Consider the following 20961-nt stretch of genomic DNA (forward strand, 5'->3'; position numbering starts at 1 on the left):
TAATGAATATGTAAATCGTCGGCGGACTGTTAAGTTATTTGCCCCGTGGCTGCTTGCAGTCACACATCAATTAGCAAAAAGAAGCACTGTCAACAATGTATACTAATCAGCTGTACGTGCAATACGGAGTCTGAGAGCCATACGTATATAGCATTTCCTTGTGATTAATCTCCTTTCCTCCCTCTGTTCATTTCACAAAAACACTAACAGATGGCCTTTCTGCAGTGCTAGGGCTCCTCTCGGCTAATATCATAGAGATAAATGTCACTTAAAAATCAAGTGATGAATATTCTCCGGGAGATTAAATCTCCTAATCTGTATATCCCTGAAATATTAAAGTTATGAAAATGAATGGCCGCTCTCGGAATAGCGGCCACAGAAATAATGATGAAACCACTGGAAGTCATTTAGCCCCTGCGTTGCCATTATTTAAGCTCACAGGAGGTGCCTTTGGGGCGATATGAGGATTTGTCTGTGCACAGACGGGGTCAAACCTCAGATGCCCTGCAGTAACCACGCTCCACCCCAATACGGACAGGCGGAAGCGATAGCGCAGGGCCCGGTTTAGGAGATTATTTGGCAGACGTATTATGTCTGAGGAGTTAAGTTGGGGACAGCGGCCCCTCGGGAGACGAGGATGGGTGGTGTCTGTGTTTCTCTGGAGATCTGGTGGATTCTACGGTCAGGTCATCATCACATACAAACATCTGCAGGAAACTTTGTTTGGCACAGCAAGCTTTAAAGGGAGGATCACATTAAATCGAACACAGCTTCAAAGGAAATTTAGAGCTCGTGTTGCGCAGTGTTTGGATGTCCATGTCAGGAATATATTCTGCTCTCTGGCATGTGTTGCAACCCTCAAATGTCCCACTTTCTGTGAGTCTGCGCCCGGGGACTCTGGGTTTCAGATGCTATAGGTGTGTGTGTGTGTGTGTGTGTGTGTGTGTGTGTGTGTGTGTGCAGTTGAGGGATTAGCTATTTGCCCGTAACTTTTTCACTTCAGTCATCATGGCAGTGAAACAAAGGTCTCTGCGCACCCATCTAACCAGGCCTTACAGATGGAGGTCTAAAAATAATGCAGTGCTTTTCAATTAGCCCTTCAGCTCTGCGAAGCATTTGAAGCACGCAGTGAACAGGGTCGTGGATATTTGGCGAACAGACCATTGGGAGGAGTGTGACTGCTGGTTATAGTCCACCCATGTCTCTGCTGTAGCTCCTGCAAAGGCTCTAATCACTGTTCTGTTTCGTAAGCGCCTGCAGGATGTTTTACTTCTTCATCAACACTGTCTACAACCTCCTCAAACACTCCTCTGTTTTCATACAATCAGCGGGTCTGCGGATGTATTACAGTGTTTGACTATGAATAATGATTAAAATATTACTGCAGAGTAATGAGAAATTTAATAATGTCAAAGAGGTTAGAAGTTCTGAATGAGTCTTCATTCTGTGGAGACTTCTCACTTTTCGTGCGCCTAAATGTCATGGCATTAAGAAAAGAAGAGGGAGAAATCCCATTATCCGACCCCGTGAAAAGAGTAAACTTCCACTTCATTTCAATAAAGTTCACTTTAAGAAGGCAGGTATGATTTATTCACTCAAACGACTGAAGAAGGGCGTACAATGTTCGGATTGACGGATGTCCACTTCACACCTGAGGGGGAAAAGAACGGTCTGCTGCTTTCAACTTTTGGAATATTCATAACCGTTTACCCAAGACAATTATGGCTCAAACTAGAGTGAGCAATGATTTTCCATCCTTAAATAGCTGCGATGAAGTCATTTCAGATGAGATTTCATTCAAGCCCAGTGGGTCTGAATATTGATGCTGCGTTAAAGGCCAGAGCTGCCATGTTGACACAGACCTGTCAGACGTACTGGTGGATAATTAATGCGGCATAGATTTAGTAATTGGCTTAGAAGGAACTAAAAGCTTAGTTAAATTGAGTTGGATTACAATGTCACTAAATCTTAATGAGTAGGGAGTAACTGAGATTATTCACTCAACGGTGATAATGCAAATTTAACACTCGAAATTCATTTTTCTTTGAATCAACAAGTATCTGACAGAAATTTATGACCAACAACATCAGTTTTTCACAACTGTAGCCAGCTGGTGTAGCGCCCCACAAGAACCCTAAAACACAGTCTTAAAGTGGTTGCGGACATGGTGCTAAGATTGAGACTAAAGCTGCGTTTCCAAAGCGCTCTCTGCATCCTCAGCAGGTGATGGTTCATGTCGAAATAGAAAATGTGATTCATTTTAACAAGCACTTTGGTGATTGGTATGCTCACCATGTGGGGTCTGTGCTTTGTGTAGTCCGTAAATTTTTCAATAATGAGTGAGAAGGAATGCCACACAGTGAAGTGCCTTTAGGCTGCAATCAAATCAAACTGTGGTAACGATTCAGTCTTCATACATGTTGCACACGTAGTATTTTTAAGCGTTTACAAGAGGAAAGAATTTATAACCAGGTGTTGGTGGGATTTGCCCTTTGTTCTGTGTTTCCTGCCTCAAAAAAATGTGCTCCTTTTTATCGTTTTTTTATGTAAAAGTAAAGTAATTAAAGATAACTATGGCGATGGATAAAACTTGTCTTACTTTAAGTCCTTCACTTTATCTGACCTTGACACATATTTAATCAATCTATTCACTCCCACACAACATTTCTCATCTTCCTCCTCACATTTCTTCGAATATACCTACATGACGATACCTGAACACGTCAGTTTCTTCACTTGGCTAAATGATAAATTACACCAGTAATCAGTGTGTTCACGTTATTCATACATATATTCAGCACATGCAGTACATGCATTAATGAACATCATACAAACCTTTTTGATTAGATACGAGGCACAAGTGCTGAGATTAACATATTTCTATAAGTAGTTTAAAACAGGCACACTGTGGGGAAATGGGGAAAATATGACAGCAATCGTGCCCGTAAAAACATCACTCAAAAAAACACGAGATAAAAGACGTCACGTGTCGACAGTCAACATCAATATAATCCATAAAGATAAACTGTGTCTTTGAATTTTATCTCAAGAAACTCTTCATGTCGTATATTCTGTTGGATGTTTGTTTATTCGTCAGGCGTGCCTAATTATTGCTGCTAAGCTAATGATTTTTGACGTGTGTTGATTTGTTCTGTACACGTGACATCTATTGCACGTCTGTCCGTCCTGGGAGAGGGATCCCTCCTCTGTGGCTCTTCCTGAGGTTTCTTCCACCTTTTTTCCCTGTTAAAAGGTTTTTTGTGGACAAGTTTTTCCTCACTCGAAACAAGGGTGTCACTCCCTGTACAGATTGTAAAGCCCTCCGAGGCAAAATGTACTTTGTGACTTTGGGCTATACAAATAAAATCTGATTTGATTTGTCATGATCGCTCAATTGATGATAGAGACGTGTTGATGTTGACTTTATTGCCGTGGATTGCAGATTGGCAGAAAAAGCAGATGATCTTTCATCTTTCATATCTGTGAAAGATCTCTAAAATATTCATGAAAGTGTAAAAGGAGATTGTATTGATTGATTATGCTGGAATAATGGCGGAGGAGGAAAAAAAAGAAAAGAAGAAGGGCTGTAGGCTGTAGCTACAGGATGTGGTCCAACGTGACAAGTGAAGCTCTGGTTTTTGTGTGTGTGTTAGAAAATGTGACCCTGTCAGCATCCTGGAGTATGAGTTTCCATTGTACAGGAGGTCTCATGAGAAGGCTCTGGTTCACAGTTCACACTGAGTCTTTCATCTGTCAATCACAGCAGAAGATTAGAAGATATCAAAGGTCGCCGTGTCAAAGTCATCTCATCCTGTGGTGGCGGGAGTGCAAACTTCAGGGGTGACACGAGGATAAGCTTTTCTCACTCACTGCCGGTTTCATTGGATTCAGAGTGTCGCAGATTTTCGAGACAGCACGTGGAATCAGGGACACGATCCTTTCTTTAATGCAGAGGCCATTTTTTCTCGAACACACGCACACACACATGGGCTGAATTATGAATGCTCTGTTATTTGTTTTCTTCATGTTGGACTGAGCGCTGTGCATTATTCATCTGCTGTGACAGGAGAGACAGCAGAGTAGGATACAGTCCTGGGAAAACATTAAGACAGAGAGTCTAACAAGGACGTTGCCAGGGATTTGAGCAGTCATGCACATGCAAACACAATAATCGAGTTTTTCTCAATAAGCTTGTTTTCAGTCATCCCTCAGCAAGAAGATGGTTCACTCAAGAAAACAAGCCTAAATGATAATCAAGACAAAATTGGTTTTTCTTTTGATTATATGTGTCTGTGCTGCTGCTCACCGATCTGTGGGTCTGATTTCCAGCCTTTGTTTAAAACACACCAGACAGTCAGACAGGGCTTCTCGAGGTAATTAGATTTCTTTGTGTCTTCTCCACAGTCCTGAGAGATGATTTCCGGCAGGCTCCGAGTGATGTGGTGGTGGCCGCCGGTGAGCCCGCTGTGTTAGAGTGCGTGCCTCCACGTGGTCACCCCGAGCCCACCGTGTCCTGGAAACGCAACAACGTCCGAGTCAGCACCAAGGATGAACGCATCACGGTGAGTTCAACATCAACACAGGACTGACAGCAGAAATAAACAGTTTTGGTCTCTATAGTTAATTTCCCCGTTCATGACAACTGTACTGATGTTATATAACTCACCTGTTCAAATTAAATTAAGGCTTAAAGGTATGTAGAATTAACAGCATGGCTGCTTTGATTGACAGGTGGGTGCTGTTGTAGGTGGCCTGTCATCCAGCTCGCCTCAGGTCCACAGACGGTCTACAGATTTTTAGATTAGCCGGGATGTGGCAGAGGCAGGACTGCCAATTTGGAGGTGGCCAGAGCCACCACACTCTGAGCTTCACATATGGCTCTTCAGAAACCTGTGACTGACGTCATGAATGTGACGTCCAAATTTCTACTATCTATGATAGAAACACAGCCATGTAACTGCTTGAACTCTGCTGTACTTGCAGCCAAGTTTCCATCCAAATTCACTGCAGATTTTAGATGAATTTCCAGGAAAGATTCTAATTAAATGTGCACAAATGCACAACAGGGGCGCAGATTAGCTCGGTAGGTAGAGTGTGCACCCCGTGTGCATGGACTCAGTCCTCAGCAGCGACCCAGTGTTTGAATCTGACCTGTGCGCCCTTTGCATGTCATTCCCAGTCTCGCTCTCCCCACTTTCCTGTCACTCTTCAGCTGCTACTATCCAATAAAACTGAAAAATTAAAAAAAAGAAAGAAAATAGACCACAACAAAAGGCCTATTTTCTCTTGTGAAGTGACCAGGTGTTTTTAAAATGAAAGTCTGTCGCATGTAGGATTTACATATCTTCAATAGGAACACATGGGCTTGTGGCTGAGAGCCTGTTTCACTCATTTTTGTGGGTATGTGGCCAAAGAATAGTTCAAATTAAAACATTTGGCCTTATTACAACAAAAAACTCAGATTTTGTACGTTTTTTTTTGTTCTCCTTCAGAGTTTTGGCTTGAACCCTCCATTTCTCACCCATTTTCGACAATCCAGGAAAATGGCAGCGATACCCAATTACAATGACAATAGTTTCAATAGACTATAATTCAATACGGACACCTTGGTTTTCTATGGACCAGAAAATGCCTCACATCCTGCTGTCACTTTTGTTCTCTCCTCTCATGTGTAAAATCAACAGCTGGTCACAATCTTAGGTGTTTTTTTGGAAAGGCTAATATCTTTTTTAAATTCACAAGCTGAAAATCTCAAACAAAAGTCTAAATACTCAGTGCAGAATATCTAAATTTAAATGTGGATTATTTTTCTATTAAAGGCTGTGTTGATAACATTAAATCATACTTATCTTAAGGCACCCTGAAGACTAATCTCTTGAGTTGTCACTGCTGTTTTTCAGATGCGTGGAGGCAAACTGATGATCTCTAACACCAGGAAGAACGATGCAGGGATGTACGTTTGTGTGGGAACAAATATGGTGGGCGAGAGGGACAGCGATCCTGCGGAGCTGGTGGTGTACGGTGAGTTTCTCATAATTTATGCAGGTCCTTTTAAAGAAACATTTGGACTTGTGTGAAACCTGCGTTTTCTTCCCCGCAGAACGCCCTGTGCTGGTACGGAGGCCGGTCAACCAGGTGGTCATGGAGGAAGAGACTGTGGATTTTCTGTGTGAAGTCCACGGAGATCCCGCCCCGACTGTCCGATGGCGGCGGGAGGAAGGGGAGCTTCCCCGTGGGAGGTGAGATTGACAGGCCGTGAGTGCCGACCATCATCAGACTGTTGTTGCATCTTCTGAGGCTGAATAAGAAATACAGCTTTCACCAGAGACAAGTCATGTATTGGATTATTAACTCGTGTGACCCAGAAAACATATGTGGAGTAATTGTTCATTAATTTATGGCTGTCTATCATTTTGCTCATATGAATTCATAAAAGGGTAGAGACCAAAGACGAGTCATTAGTCAGCAGTATCCTCCTGTGACTACCTTCATCTGTTTTTCCATCTAAACTCAATATAATGTGCTTTATATTCAGCTGAGCTCATTTAATAATTAGATTTCTTCACTTTCCAACATTATATTATGCTAAAACTTTATTCGATATACATCTACTAACGACTTACCCACTTTAAACAGAAATTATACTTATTATGTATGTAGGTTGCTGTACGTTAGGCTAAATTTATACATTATAGATGAAATGTAATTAATTAATGCAGATGGTTTTGTAGTATTTTCTCCCTGCAGTGGTTCTCTACAACAGCTGCTGAGTATATTGTGGCGCTGACATCAGATTTAATAACAATTTATCGAGATCTAAACAAAAATAAGATTAAAAAATAAATAAATAAAGGAAATTCAGTGGAGATTCTCGTAAAGCGACAGCTCAACAATTTAGTAAGTGCACTTATTTGCTTTTGTGCCAAGAGTTAGAGGAGAAGATCGATACCGCTCACAAGTCTGTCCAGTAAATTCGACGTTACACGTTATATTATCGTGGGAACACACTTTCATATTTAGGACTCGCTATCATCTTCATCTGTGGAGTTTGTAGAGAAGTATAGTCAAACAGATACTATCATTTATCTTTTTATCCAGATTTTAACGTGTAAGTTACGGTCTTCTGAGCGTAACTGTGCACACGTCAGGCAGTGATAGGAATCCTTAAATGTAAATAGACGAGGTGGAGAACGTTTATAATATACTGGACAGAGTCATGGTGGCTGCGGTTGCGGATGAGTTTATTTGTCCACTTTGAGAACAGGTAATAGTGATGAAAGAATCATGCAGTGGTTCATGTTTTGTTTTTTTCTGATGTCTGTCATCTTTTCCTCATTTTATTAATTTTATCTTTTGCTTTCATGGTTTATGACTCTCTAAATAGAAAGAATACACTGATTAGATTCAGTGCACCTCTTCTTCCTGCACTGCGGTTGTGTTTGGTCATTTGAATAATTCTTCTCTGCAGAGTACATCTTAATTTCAAATTTGATCTACTGATAAAAATGCTGCTTATATATATATATAAAGAAAGAAATAGATTTTTTAATGTTTGAAGAATTTTCCTGGATCGAGTAACAACACCTGAGACACATTGTTCCACTCGTTTCAAGAATATCAACTGATTTAAAAAAGAAAAAACTGCAGCTGGTTGATTGACAAGGGAAGAATTGGCGTTATCTCCGACCACTGGCAGGTTTTCTTTGCCTTGTGTAGATTAATATGCTCATTTTTCTTTTGCTATGCGTCTCCGTTAGATCTTTCATTACCCCCCCCCTTTCCTCATTCCCAGGTTTGAAATCCGCAACGGCAACAGCCTCCGTTTGTTCCGCGTGAAAGAGCAGGATGAAGGGACGTATACCTGCACATCTGAGAACAGTGTGGGCAAGACAGAGGCCTCAGCCATGTTGCAGGTCCACGGTAAGAAACACATCATGCATATTGTATTTGAACACACACACACACACACTTTTGCATGCATAAAAAATCTCACGTACCAAGAGCCTGTGTTCATGCATACACTAACATGCAGTCACATGACAACAGCATCATTCAAATTCCCATTTCCTGTCCAACGCTCTCTGTTTTTATATCAGTGCATCTGAGTCCCCGTCCAGTGGTGCTGCCAAGAGCTTATGCTAAACCGAATGGATTACGCCATTTGACAGATGTTTGGTAGATGTGTGCTTTAACTCACTGCCAGAGAAGAGTCCCAGTATTAATAAGACATGACTCTTTCCCTCTCTCTCTCTCTCTTCCTGTCTCTTTATCTCCCTCCTCTCGCCTCCTCGCGCTCTACGTGCCCTTTTTATTTTCCTCTGTGTGTCTCCATTTAAATAGTCTCAAAACCACTTCATCCAATAATGCTTTTATCAGTGTAAATGAGATCCGAACCGAGCTGTTTTTTTCCATTTACCCAGCTTCTTTTGTCCTTCTTTGTTTCGCCTCTTTTCCATTGCTATCACCGGTTTTGTTTTGTAGCTCAGCATTTCATCTATCTCATTAATTTTCCATCTCTCTCCATCATGTTTCAAACCCTATCATCATTCCAGTTGGCCCGTTCAGTAAGTTCACTTTCCATCTCATTCTTCTCTTAGAAAAAAAAAAAGACATTTGTGTCATGCTAATTTATTTCATGCTCTTTGCTGTACGCTTTTCTTAATGGTTTTTAAATCAACAATCAATGCCCAATGGCGTAAATAAGTTCCTCCATTAGGCGCAGGGTTGTTGACAACATGCCTGTTGCCACAGTGAGGCGTTAAGTACGCCTCAGTCAGAGTGACTTAATGTATAGCAGATTAAGGATCCACATCTGCCATGTGGCAGGGAGTGACAGGATACTGTGACACCGTCTGTCTAAATCCTTCATTCATTTGCAGCTACAGTACTTAAAAAAAAAAATGCAGCTTTTAATTACAACTCAGCGGTAGTCTGGGGTTTTCACTTGTGAATAAGGATGTGCTGCAGCGTTGTTATTAAAGAGGCACAGACGTTTAGAATTGAAGAGAACTTTAAAAATAAAGGTCAGAATTGTTGTTCAGATGTTCTGACTATCCTGTCACTGATGAACAGTCACATCTTTCTTCTGTTGACAATATTAATGTAAATAACTTCTGTTATAAACCCTTATGACATCACTATGACCTCACCAGGGTTGCCTCCTCAAACTTGACAAAGCTGGTGAAGACAAAATGAGCGCCCCTTTAAGTTGTAGTAGTAGTACTAGTACTAGTTTCTTTTATTTAATCATTAAAACAAGAAAACCTGGAGATTAAAAGTCTTAATTTGAAATGTGCCTCGTCAAAATCTGACCTTGTTTAACTAGAAATTATTTAATTTGTGGTGTAGGAGCTAAACTGACCTATCAAAAGAAATATGAAAGGAAGGGAAGGAAAATACAGACAACTAAGCCAGTCTAATATTAATATCCTCTAGTATGTTCATTAGTTTTATTTTATTTTACACATATTTAAAAAAAAAGACTGTAAATGTAAAGGAGAATTCACAATGTGTCATTCTCCAGGTAGCATATTACAGAAAATATTTACAGTGTACACAATTTGCATCTTTCTATGTAGCAGGATTTGTTAGACGAAAAACGGAGACATTGCTCAGTGCAGTACTTGACAACAGTGCTTCCCATAAACGCCATCTGTTACACAAGTAACATGCAACTACACAGAAACACTCTCATCAATGGACTAATATTTTCACGAGACCAATAGACAAAGGAGAAAAATAAACATCTATATCCAAGATAAATATAACACCAGTAGCAGAAAGAGATCAGTCCGCTGCTGTTAAACTTTCTGATCAGACAAACTCCCAAAACAGCAAAAGCAATAAATCAGATACAAAGTGTGTGTAGAGTGAATATGCTTCCCACTATAGGCACTATTTAGGTCAATATCTGTCCAATTGGGAAAGAAGGCCAAGGCCCCACAAACCATTACAAATATCTTGTCTCCCTCACAGTCTATACAGTATCTATCTTGTTCGTACGAAGCTATTTTAGACCAGCTGCTAGACTTCTAACTGCCAACTAGACCAACAGCATTAAACAGATAAGATATGCTTTATTTAAGGGCAACATCAAACAGGCAAAAGCATCATGAAAACACTCTGATGTCACGCTAACGTGCAAGACGTCTTTCTGTGTTTGTGGGAACCGGCTTTTGAAGAGAGAGAACATTACGAACTCGACGCAGATGACTCAGATGTCTTGTGCACTGAGCCAAATCTGTGTTTGTGTGCATATGTGCCGCACACAGATTTGTAGAGAGGACGAATCCAGGCTGGAGATGCTTTTCATCCAACGTGAAACGAGAGCCAATTATTGAGACGGGAGGTAGAAGGCGGCGGTCAGTGTGTATCTACAGAGAATGCCATGAGGTGGCTAACGCAGACATCTGAGCCGATCTGGAAATTGACACATTGTCACAGTCCTTATCCCGAAATAACCAAGTAAATGTCATCAGACCAGCGCTGCCATGTGCTGTGCCGTGATTTTTTTTAAATTATTTTTTTAGATGACATGGAGGTGATTTCTCTCATTAAGGATGGGAGGGCGATGAGTGTGTAGTGATGGATGGATTAGAAGGTTAAAGAGACATCATGCAAATCTCGCTCGTTGAGAGCTGATGAGTGTTGTATTGATACAGAGCGGGGTCATAGGCAGACGTGGTGCAATGAATGTGTGCTTATTTATCTCCACTACATTTATCTGACACCACACTTCCTTCCTATGAAAAACTAGAACTAATAACCTGATAGTACCAAGTCCACAAACTGTGTTTTATAGAGCTCCCCTGCCTGGATAATGCTCTCCACCAACATTACATAAATCTTTCACAAAGTCACTAAAGTAAAAACGTATTAATCTCAAATAGATGTTATTTTGTTATCACTATTTTGCATATTTCTCATTTTTTTATTTGGTTGGTGACCCTTTGTTTCTGTCTCCGTTATAGGCTTTTGTAAATTCATGTGGGAGTCATTTCACTTACTTGTGTTATTTATATTGATCTCAAATTGCAGTTTCTTCTTTTTGTCGATACTTTGTGGTTTTAAATTGGTGTTTTATTATTGTCATAGTTTTTGTGCGGACCGAAGAAAGACTGGAGATCGCTTTTGTGGGAGCTAATGTGGGTTCGAATAAAGAATAAAGAAGAGTTACTTTTCAGATGAGTTTGTAGGTGACATCTTGCAAATAGACTGCGTAGCTGGGGCTCCTTGAGTCGTCAGCAGTGCCATCAAAAAGTGATTTTCCTCTCTAAACTTTTCTGATAGTTTCATTTAAATAACTGTTCACGGCCTGAAAAGGTCAAATATACAATTACATTTTTTTTGTAGCTGTACCTTTTTTTTTCCTCCTTTCTCCTTCTTCGCATTAATCATCTCACAGCTCAGATTTATCTTGTGACCCCTATAAGGGGCCCATCCCATACTCCCGTACTTTGCTAGTCAGGGAACCACTTGCTATATATTTATCCATATCTATAACTATAACCCTGTTAAAATAAAACAGCTAAAGCAGATCTCAATAAACAATAACAGGCGACATTTTACTGCAGAAGTAATACTTCAGCAGTATTTTGAATGCAGGACTTGTACTTGTAATGGAGTTCTTCTTCACCGTTGTGCTACTAAAATAAATTCTCCCACCTCTGATTAAAAGATCAGGCCTTAATTGCACAGTGGAAATACAGAATTCAAGTGTGCTTCACACATTTGCATGCATACATGTGGTCTAATGTGCGGTCGCGCTCCCTTTCCTCTTTCAGTACCACCTCAGATTGCCACAAAGCCCCGAGACCAGATTGCCACCCAGGGGAGGAGCATCACCTTCCAATGCGGCACCACAGGAAACCCTCCACCTGCCATCTTCTGGCAGAAAGAGGGCAGCCAGGTAAGAGGCTGGAGCGGAGAGAGCAGAGCACTTCTTCAATGCTGAATATTGCAGCAACACAGACTTCCAGTACAGTAAATTCCTGTTTACAAATTGCCGGATGAGTATAAATAAATGTGCTCTCCAGTAAGCCTCAGGTTGATACTTATGTGTGCTGGTTATATCTTACTCATGCTGTATTGTTCATCATATATGAACAAGCAATGAGTTTCACACATTCTTTGTTATAAAGGCGAGAAAGACTCACCACTACATGAACAGGTTTCGTCTGAATTGATCATACTTTTTTCTGACACTTTTTTTTATTTTTGTTTGTTGGGTTGCCCACACTCTTCAAGACACATTTTTCCAAGTGAAATGGGCGAGAGGCGAACAAGAGAGTGCAGCACATTTGCATTTGGCTCAGAGATATGAGTAGAGACAAAGCGTTGGAAGGCATTGCGGTATTGCGTTGGCGGGGAAATGTTTCTCCTTCTTGCGACCGCATTGTACAGTAAGAGAGTAGTGATGGGGGGGAAGAAGAGTGGGGGTGCGAGGGTAGGTTGGTGGTGGGGGAAAAGAAGGAGGCAGGGTGTACACCAGGTGTGGAAACAGCTTCTTCGGGGCAAACCTGAAGACAAACACTGTCCTCCTTCCACATTGTACCCAACTATAAATACCCTGTTGCTCAACAGCACCTGGGATCACTGACTTGGAGGAGCAGCTTCGGATGTTTTTAGAAGCTTATTGGCGAGCAAACAGGAAGTTCAGCTACAGATTTTGTGAATCAGCTTCAGTCTGTGGGATGGTTGAGGCTTGCCTGTTTTTTTTGGGTGTATTTTGGGGATTATCTATAGCCTTATAACCTTGGTCCCTCCATTGAAGTCTAAGCCTCTTAGAGGAATGAAATGGACGGCAGAATGGATTGATGTGAATCCCTTCGCCCTTGTTCACATCCATCTCACTTACAGGAAAACACAGATATGAAAACGACTGTTTTAGTACAATCTCGACCATCTTATTGTGGCAACGCTTCCTGTTGTTAAAGATACAGTGTACATGTGCATCTCAGCATAATTCTGCACACCGTGTGGTGTGTGCAGCACAATTATTTCTGGGAAATCATCCAACACGCACATGCAAAGTGAATATATTTGGGAGATGCTGCCTTCGGCCAATTTTCTCCACATTTTAGAGATTAATTGATTAATTAAAGAACACAAATATTGAAGCCTTATGTGTCTTTTCTATTTTGCTGTCTGTTTAGCTGTTGTTGTTCCCCGGCCAGCCGCCATCACAGTCTGGCCGTTATTCTGTCTCCATGAGCGGAGAGCTGACTATCACCGACGTCCACCCGGAGGACTCTGGCTTCTACATCTGCCAGGCCATCAGTGTAGCAGGGAGTGTGTTAACCAAGGCGCTGCTGGAGGTGGAGGGAGGTGAGGTTTCAGTCACGTTTTGACCTCGTGGGAGGTTCATTCTTTATTCTGCCTCATCAGCTTATGAGGAGAAAACATATTAATTACTAAGTAGGTGCATAACAATAAGGCTTATAAAGACCAAGAAAAAGCATAGTGACCCCATGCTGGATGAGCGATGAATTTGAAGCTTAATGTTCTTCCTCGGGCAGCTTGTAAGCACCCGATTTAAGCTATTTTTCTGCTCTTTATGCAGCCTTTTATTTTCTGTCTACTAAGCATCCAAATTATACCCGCCCTTTGCACTCTAGCGGCTGGCAACTTTATAATCGTCTATAAGCCTTTTGTTGAGAAGAAAGATGACACCCCCGTATCACAATGTTGCTCCTCGTCTTCCCTCAAACTGCCAGGTCCTTCGGGTCGCGTCCCGCCAATTATTCGCCAAGGACCGGCCAATCAGACTGTATCACGTGGGGCGGCGGCGCAGCTGCACTGCCGTGTGATCGGAGGACCCTCGGTCAAGATTTCCTGGGAGAAGGACGGAGAGAGACTTCAGGGAAATAAACCACGAATGACCTTCATGGATAATGGCACTTTGCAAATCACAGACTTGAAGGTGTGTGTGTGTAGTTGAGTGTGGGTGGCATTTGTCGGAAAAGGACATGAAAAATATGTTTTTTGCTCCTAAACTGAGAGAACAACAGAATTCAGAGAACTGCACACAATACTCATGAACACTCGTGTCCGATCTCTGACCGCCTTTCTCTTTCTCTGAGGTCCACATGCCAACATATTCCTTCTCCCCTCGCCATTAGAAATTCCTTTTTCGTTTGTAACATGAAGGTGAGGCTGAGTTTCCAAGAGAAATCTCTCTAAGGCAGTGCATATCTCTCCAGCGCAATTATGTGCTCATGCGGTGTGTAATTGTAATGTTAATGAAGGGGCTTGTTTGTAAATGCTAATGCGTTCTGCTTTGATGGAAGAGCAGTCAGTCGCCCTTTTATGCTATAACCCCACCTGGAGGTCAGCGAGTGCGCGCAGGACGAAGCAAAAGCAGCATCATTTCTGTTAATTGACTGGCGATAGATGATTAATCATCTAACCGTCTTTTAATTAAACCTCCTGCCCGGACTATGCCTATTCACATCCTCTCTCATCCTGTTTCTCCGGCTGTGGTGCTCAGCAAACTCGAAGAATTAAGTTTTGGTCCACTGCACCACTGAGGCGGAGGGGGAAATCTGCCATGCCAATGTGCTCAATGGAACAGAAGAGATGCATTAGTGTGGCATCAAGGGGGATGACAAGGGAGAAAAGAAAGAGGGGAAATGGAGATGACGAGTGCAGGACTAAAAATATTTACCCCGCTGATGGCCCTACCCTCCATCAATATTTGAACGGTAGTTTGAGTCATCTAAAGAAGTTCACCTGCACCACACACTGTGCTGTCTGTCAGCCAGAGGTCAACACTGCGGTGGATGATCTCATATGGTCTGATGATAGTTCCAGCGAGCTGGCTCTGAGCCAGGATGGGGCTGGAGTGCCAATGAAGCATGCAGGCATATATATACAGTTCATAATGTAAACAGGAGGAGCTGATAGAGTGGAGTGTGTTGTGGATAAGAATAAGAAATATCAACCTTTTTTTTTTGCAGATTATTATTTGGTTATCGACTAGCTGGTGAAGCATTTAGCAGCTAAATATAGCCAGATATTTCCCTCTGGAGAAACAGAGCTACATTTATCAGGTGAAACAAATTAAATGACTCACTCACCATGTAGCTCCGTAAATGCAGCAATTTTTTTTTAAATTCTGTTTTATAGAGAGAGATATTTATAGAGAGAAGTTATCTCATGACACTTTCCATCTAGAGCAGGTCAAGACTCGCTAACATGTTCAGCATATCAACTTTATGAGGTCAGCAGTGTTTACATCTTGTCTCTGCTGCTCCCAAATAATCAGGTTTGCAGATTTACAGGACCTTAATTTGAAAATAATTTCCTAAAAAGCTCATGGGAAGAACTATGTGTGTAATTTAGCACTAATTATAAAACAAAAAGCAGACGTTCACGTGCTACACCAGTCTTACATAGAGTCTTTTAGTCAGTGCACAGCAGGTCAGAGCATCATATAGGAAATGATATAGAAAAGAAAGTTTTTATCGTGTTATTGACAGTTGGAATGAACAATAATAATAACAATCATCTCTATCTATGTAGCACCTTTTATAACAAGATTACAAGGTGCTGTGCATGTGAAAACAGTGACATTAAAAACAAACCCATGCCACTGAGGACCTCGGGTTATGAACAGGTTCATACGGGGCCAAAAGTTCACTAATGTTCAGCAAGAGCATACATTTTAAAATCATTCACACTTCTGGGATCTGGTTACAATCTGTGCAGCTACCTGTACCTGCTGTAAAAGATGTACTGTCAACTAGGCTGGCTGAGACCGAAATATAATGACTTCCACTTCGATGAAAGTTCAGAGAAAGAAGAAGAAGATATACTTTATTAATCCCTCAATGGGGAAATTGTTTTTTCACTCTATTTTAGTTTGACATGCATTTTAACCCAGACACACACATGCAGTACAAGGGCTCATAGACATGCAAATGTGGAGAGATGGGCAGCCCCCCTGAGAAGCACCCAGCGAGCAGTTGTGGGGGATTGGTGCCTTGCTCAAGGGCACCTCGGCAGTGCCCAGGAGGTGAACTGGCACCTCCACCAGTCCACCTTCCATATTTTGTGTAATGTGGGACTTGAACCGGCCACCCTCTGGTTCCCAAGCCAAGTCCCTAGCCACCCTCTGGTTCCCAAGCCAAGTCCCTATGGACTGAGCTACTGCTGCCCCTTAAAAGACAGATAAATCTTAGTTTTCATGGTCAGAATGCAACGCAGCTCAATGACTACGAGTCTGAAGTATGAATCAAGCATGTATAAAAATCTATCAATGCATCAGTCAAGGTCAAAGTCAAGGACAAAAAAAGTGCTAGAAAAGCTTTACAAATTAATATTTTCTTCTGCATAAATCTCTTGAACAACTTCAGCCCTGCTCAAAACTGCCAAACATTCAATCATTTAAAGGATTTTAACCCTTTAAATGCCAGTTTAATTACTTAATGTCACTGTTGTGTGTCTCTGTGTATCCCTGATGAGGAGACGGATTATGGATGGATGGATGGATGGATGGATGGATGGATGGATGGATGGATAATTACATGGGTTTAAATGGAGCACAGTCCTATTTTCTCCATAAATATACAAAATGACATGCTCAAAATCTGTACCTGAGTACACGCTGGTCATTTAATGCCTTAATGAATAGAATGATCACGTGTTTTACATCAGCTAGTACTGGCTGTCAGCTCTCAGATGTAGTGGTGTAAAACGGGCAGTATGTAGTACAGAGTAGCATGCAGTACTACATATCCAAACCATCCTGCAAAATTTAAAACTGCTTGTGTCTGTCTCAAATGTTGACTGCCGTTTAACAGGACACAGACTCGGGGATGTACACGTGCGTCGTATCCAGCGCCACGGGGGAGTCGAGCTGGAGCGGGGTGCTGACTGTCAGAGGTATTCACACCACTCACGCACACACACTTTGTCTCTCTGTTACACTTCACACTCTATCGCTCTCACGCTACACCTCCATGCTGAACAAACTACACACTCACTGCCAATGTTCTTCTTCATAAGAGCACAGTCTGTAGCCGTAACACGACTAAAATCTGCTGTCAAACATTGATCAGGATCAATGCGCCGTCGTCTTTTCTGTTTGTGTCAACAGAAGACGGAGTCTCTTCAATATCCAGAGTTTCTGAGTTCATCCAGCTTCCAGGTCCTCCGCAGAAGCCCGTAGTGACGGAGGTGACCAAAAACACCGTCACCCTCACATGGCAGTCCAACCCTCATGAAGGAGGTGCAGCCGTCACGTCATACATTATCGAGGCCTTCAGGTACGCGGCGTAAAGTTCTATTCCCAGTACTGAAGGAAAGGGTGATATGAGGGGATTGCAATCAGCAACTACACTGCTAGATGCCAATAAATAAACAAAATAAAGATTGGAAAGTGTAAGTTGAGATGAACTAGGTAGTAGTACCTTTCCTAACAAGGATACAATCCATGAACGGGGTTATGAACAGGTTCATATGGGGTCAAAAGTTCACTGAGTTTCAGCAGGAGCATGAATTTTAAAAAAGTAACTCGTGAAAAGTTCACACTTCCTGCATCTGGTTACAATCTGTGCAGCTACAGTTTGTACCTGCTGTAAATGATGTACTGTCGGCTAGACTGGCTGAGACCGAAATTTAATGACTTCCACTTCGATAAAGACAGATTATTCACCTGTTAAGGTGAATGAGTGTGCAAACACGAGTTGAGAGACTGCAGTTAAACACAGTTTATTGATTTAACAAAGAAGGTGAGTGGGAGATCCAGTGATGGGTTGTCAGGGGTGGTGGCAGATTTCCAAGGTGCAGGTGTGTGAAGACGTAAGACAGCTGGACGCGGCAGGTGAGCGGCAGAGAGGTTTTTTTTTTCTTGGACCACAAGGAGAGCAGAGTTTTCCACAAGCAAACAACAAGAATAAGGCTGCAGTCGAAGATTCAGTTTTGCTTAGGAAGATTGAACAAATCTGGCAGAGTCTGGGAGGTGGAGCTGGGTTTTTTTTAAACTGCAGTGATTGATTTATGAATGAGGAACAGGTGGAGAGGTGATGTAGCAGGTGAGAGGGAAACCAGAGGCCACACCCATCAACAAACAGAGACATAAAGGACAGACGGAAACACAAGAGTGCAGTGACTTTTAATCCTAAATATGCATAAAATCGACCATTAAACATTTGTTTTAATGACTACCTGCGTTTGTCTCTTGACATAAAAGAACATACAGATCAGTGAAATTGGTGGAATGCCCTTTAACATCATTTTACTTATGTCTGAATTTCAGCTGAGTAAAAATATTTTGGTGCACTTTCCACCCTTGAGCCAAGTCTCACTACCTGCCAGCTATTTTAGCTGTATCCACACTCTCTCTCTCTCTGTGTTTTATTCTGTTGGTATTCAGACTTCCCAGATAATGAAGTCTTCTTCATTTAGAGTCATTAGAATTTGGAAATGACTCATCTCCGCCTGAGGGAGAAGACAGTCCTGTTAAGTGACGTCCTGAAGTGAAACCGTGACACTCACTGCGTCAGTACTTAGCCGTGGCATCCCGAGGAGAGCCACAGCAGCTCTTAACAACCAACCGGAGGCTTTAGTGAGACAGACAGTGAGTGAAAGAGGAGACAATTACTGCAGTGGTCAGCTCGGCAGCTCTGTCCTTTCCTGGGGCAATGGAAGGAGGGGATGCCAGCCCGGTTGCAGAGTTCACTCATTACAGAATCAGGAGAGAGGGTGTAGATACAACACACAGTTTGCTCTGTGTGGAAAGAAGAGCTCAGTGTAGAGCTGATGATGAAGATTCACTTGCTGCTGCACGCTCCATCACCAATAAATCCTTTGGAAATGTTTGTTTAGAGGCATCAGTGGCAACAAATAAATAAGTAGAAACCGATATTTTTCTGTTATAGTGTCCTCTGTCGTGTACGGTACATGGCGATGCATTTCTGATTAAAAAGAGAAGAAATCTTGGTCGATTTTATGTAAAAGCAGCCGCCATATTTTCCACTGCAAACCCATTTACAGATGCAGCTTTTTTAGAAACGCCAGATGAGTCATTTTAAATGGCAAATCTGTTTTTCTGGAGCACATTTGGCGAGAAAGGTGGCAGACGAGAAACCATTGATGATAGGAAAATGCTCTGGCCTGCTTGTTGTAATTACCTTGCCATTTTATCCTCCACGGAGTTGGAGGAAAATGTTAAATTGTGTTCACGCTGGTTGATGGTGTCCTGTCCCTGCACAGCATCCGGCTGTTGTGTCCTCACTGGACCCATTCAGAAGCCTTCGTTATAACCTGCAGCAATAAAACCAGTGAATAAAACGTGTTCGTGTTCGTGTCCGCGAGCTGAGAGCAGAGATTTTTTTTAGATGCACAGAATCTCACAGATCCGAGAAGCAGCTGATTTATTCATTTATTGTCAATCACTGCTTTATTTAAAGGAAACGTTTGACACGTTTTGTTTTTCTTGTGAGATTTAGATGAGAAGATTGACAGCTGTTTTCCCCCCATTTCCTGTCTTTATGCTAAACAGGCTGCTGACCCTCAGCTTCATATTTAGCTCTCCTCATATTTATTTAATTCCCAGCAAGAAAGCAAGAACTATAACTGTATCTCCCAAAAATGTCACTATGTGGAAACATTAAGTCACATAAATGAGTCGTCAATTGACAAAAAGTTGCTGTTTTAAGCTTCTCAAATGGGAGGATTGGATATTTTTCTTTGTTTTATCATTTAGACTGACATGGAAATTTAATTTCTTTTAGAAATATTGTTTGACTTTGTGCTCTCAGATCATTTTCTTTCAAGTTGAATCAATTAATTTAAAAAAATGAGTTAACTAATACTGAAAATAATCTTTAGTTGCAGCCCTAATCCAACTAATTACTAATCCAACTGATTCATGTCATGATCTTCAGACATCACATTTTATTTTCTTGCATTCACAACATGGTGCTGAATGTTTTCATAAATATTCTAATAAAAGTAACAATAATTGCCATATCACATGTAATTTACCCATTATATCAGATTTGCATCTCTCTTTCTGACATTGCCTGTTCCACTTTCATCAGGCGACTCGCGATCACGGCCATTACCTCCTCGACCCAAGATAATGTGATAATGAAGCCGCGAGCCGTCAAGATAACAGGATTTAATGATAAATGTTCACACGGAGAGCAACGCGCTTTGTCTGTTAACACTGCTCTTTCCCTCTTTTTCCTGCCTCAGCCAATCGGTCGGCAGCACCTGGCAAACGGTGGCGGACCACGTGAAGCACGAGCGGCACACGGTTGTCGGACTCTTCCCCAACACCGTTTACCTCTTTATTGTCCGAGCAGTCAACTCTTATGGCCTGAGCGATCCCAGCCCAATCTCTGAGCCTGTCAGGACGCAGGGTGAGTTACATCAGCAAAAAAAAGCTTTAAAAGCCTGACTGTATATTCTTGATTTTATATTTTTTAAAGCAAGAAATTAGAGATTTTGAATGTAAGGCTGGGAACCAAGATAATGTGCCACATGGTTTAGAAGAAGCTGCGTTTCATGTGCGGTCTTCAAACTAATTGCTTTCTCAGTGTGATGCTCCTCAGCCCTGAGCTATGTTGGATTTCATCAAACAGCTTTTTCATTTTTAGCTGAATAATTCCTATTCAGCTGTTTTTTTGGCCTGGACAGAATGGATTCTTTGTTGTTACAGATGGGAGTCCTACAGAACAGGGTGTGGACCACAGACAGGTGCAGAGAGAGTTAGGCGAGGTGTCTGTCTACCTGCAAAAGCCTGCGGTTTTGTCTCCAACCAGTGCCAGGATTTCTTGGACTGTGAGTTGAAAACTTGGCTGATGAAAAACTCTCCTTTTTTTTTTCAAAGTCAGCTTGAAGTGTGCGGAGGACACGCTAATCTCTGAACATTAACTTCAAAAAACGTTTCAAACAGATTAACTCGAAGTTCAAACACAACTACTTCTGCATTTCGTCACTGAAGTTGTTTTT

The 20961-nt window shown here is 41.7% G+C and overlaps 1 protein-coding gene across 3 annotated transcripts in view; it reads left to right on the top strand.

Annotated features, from left to right (window-relative positions):
• Positions 1–20961, top strand: part of LOC104928939 (roundabout homolog 2) — a 49134-nt gene that overhangs the window by 15956 nt on the left and 12217 nt on the right. For all 3 annotated transcript variants that reach the window (XM_027280929.1, XM_027280931.1, XM_027280930.1), the window contains exons 3-13: positions 4405–4562; positions 5901–6021; positions 6101–6239; positions 7793–7920; positions 11784–11908; positions 13155–13326; positions 13716–13921; positions 16803–16884; positions 17099–17267; positions 20203–20369; positions 20669–20790. In XM_027280929.1, coding sequence (XP_027136730.1) covers positions 4405–4562; positions 5901–6021; positions 6101–6239; positions 7793–7920; positions 11784–11908; positions 13155–13326; positions 13716–13921; positions 16803–16884; positions 17099–17267; positions 20203–20369; positions 20669–20790 — 1589 coding nt within the window. The remainder of the gene's footprint in view (positions 1–4404; positions 4563–5900; positions 6022–6100; positions 6240–7792; positions 7921–11783; positions 11909–13154; positions 13327–13715; positions 13922–16802; positions 16885–17098; positions 17268–20202; positions 20370–20668; positions 20791–20961) is intronic.

This window comes from Larimichthys crocea, chromosome VII, assembly GCF_000972845.2.
Source record: "Larimichthys crocea isolate SSNF chromosome VII, L_crocea_2.0, whole genome shotgun sequence".
Lineage (NCBI taxonomy): Eukaryota > Metazoa > Chordata > Actinopteri > Sciaenidae > Larimichthys > Larimichthys crocea.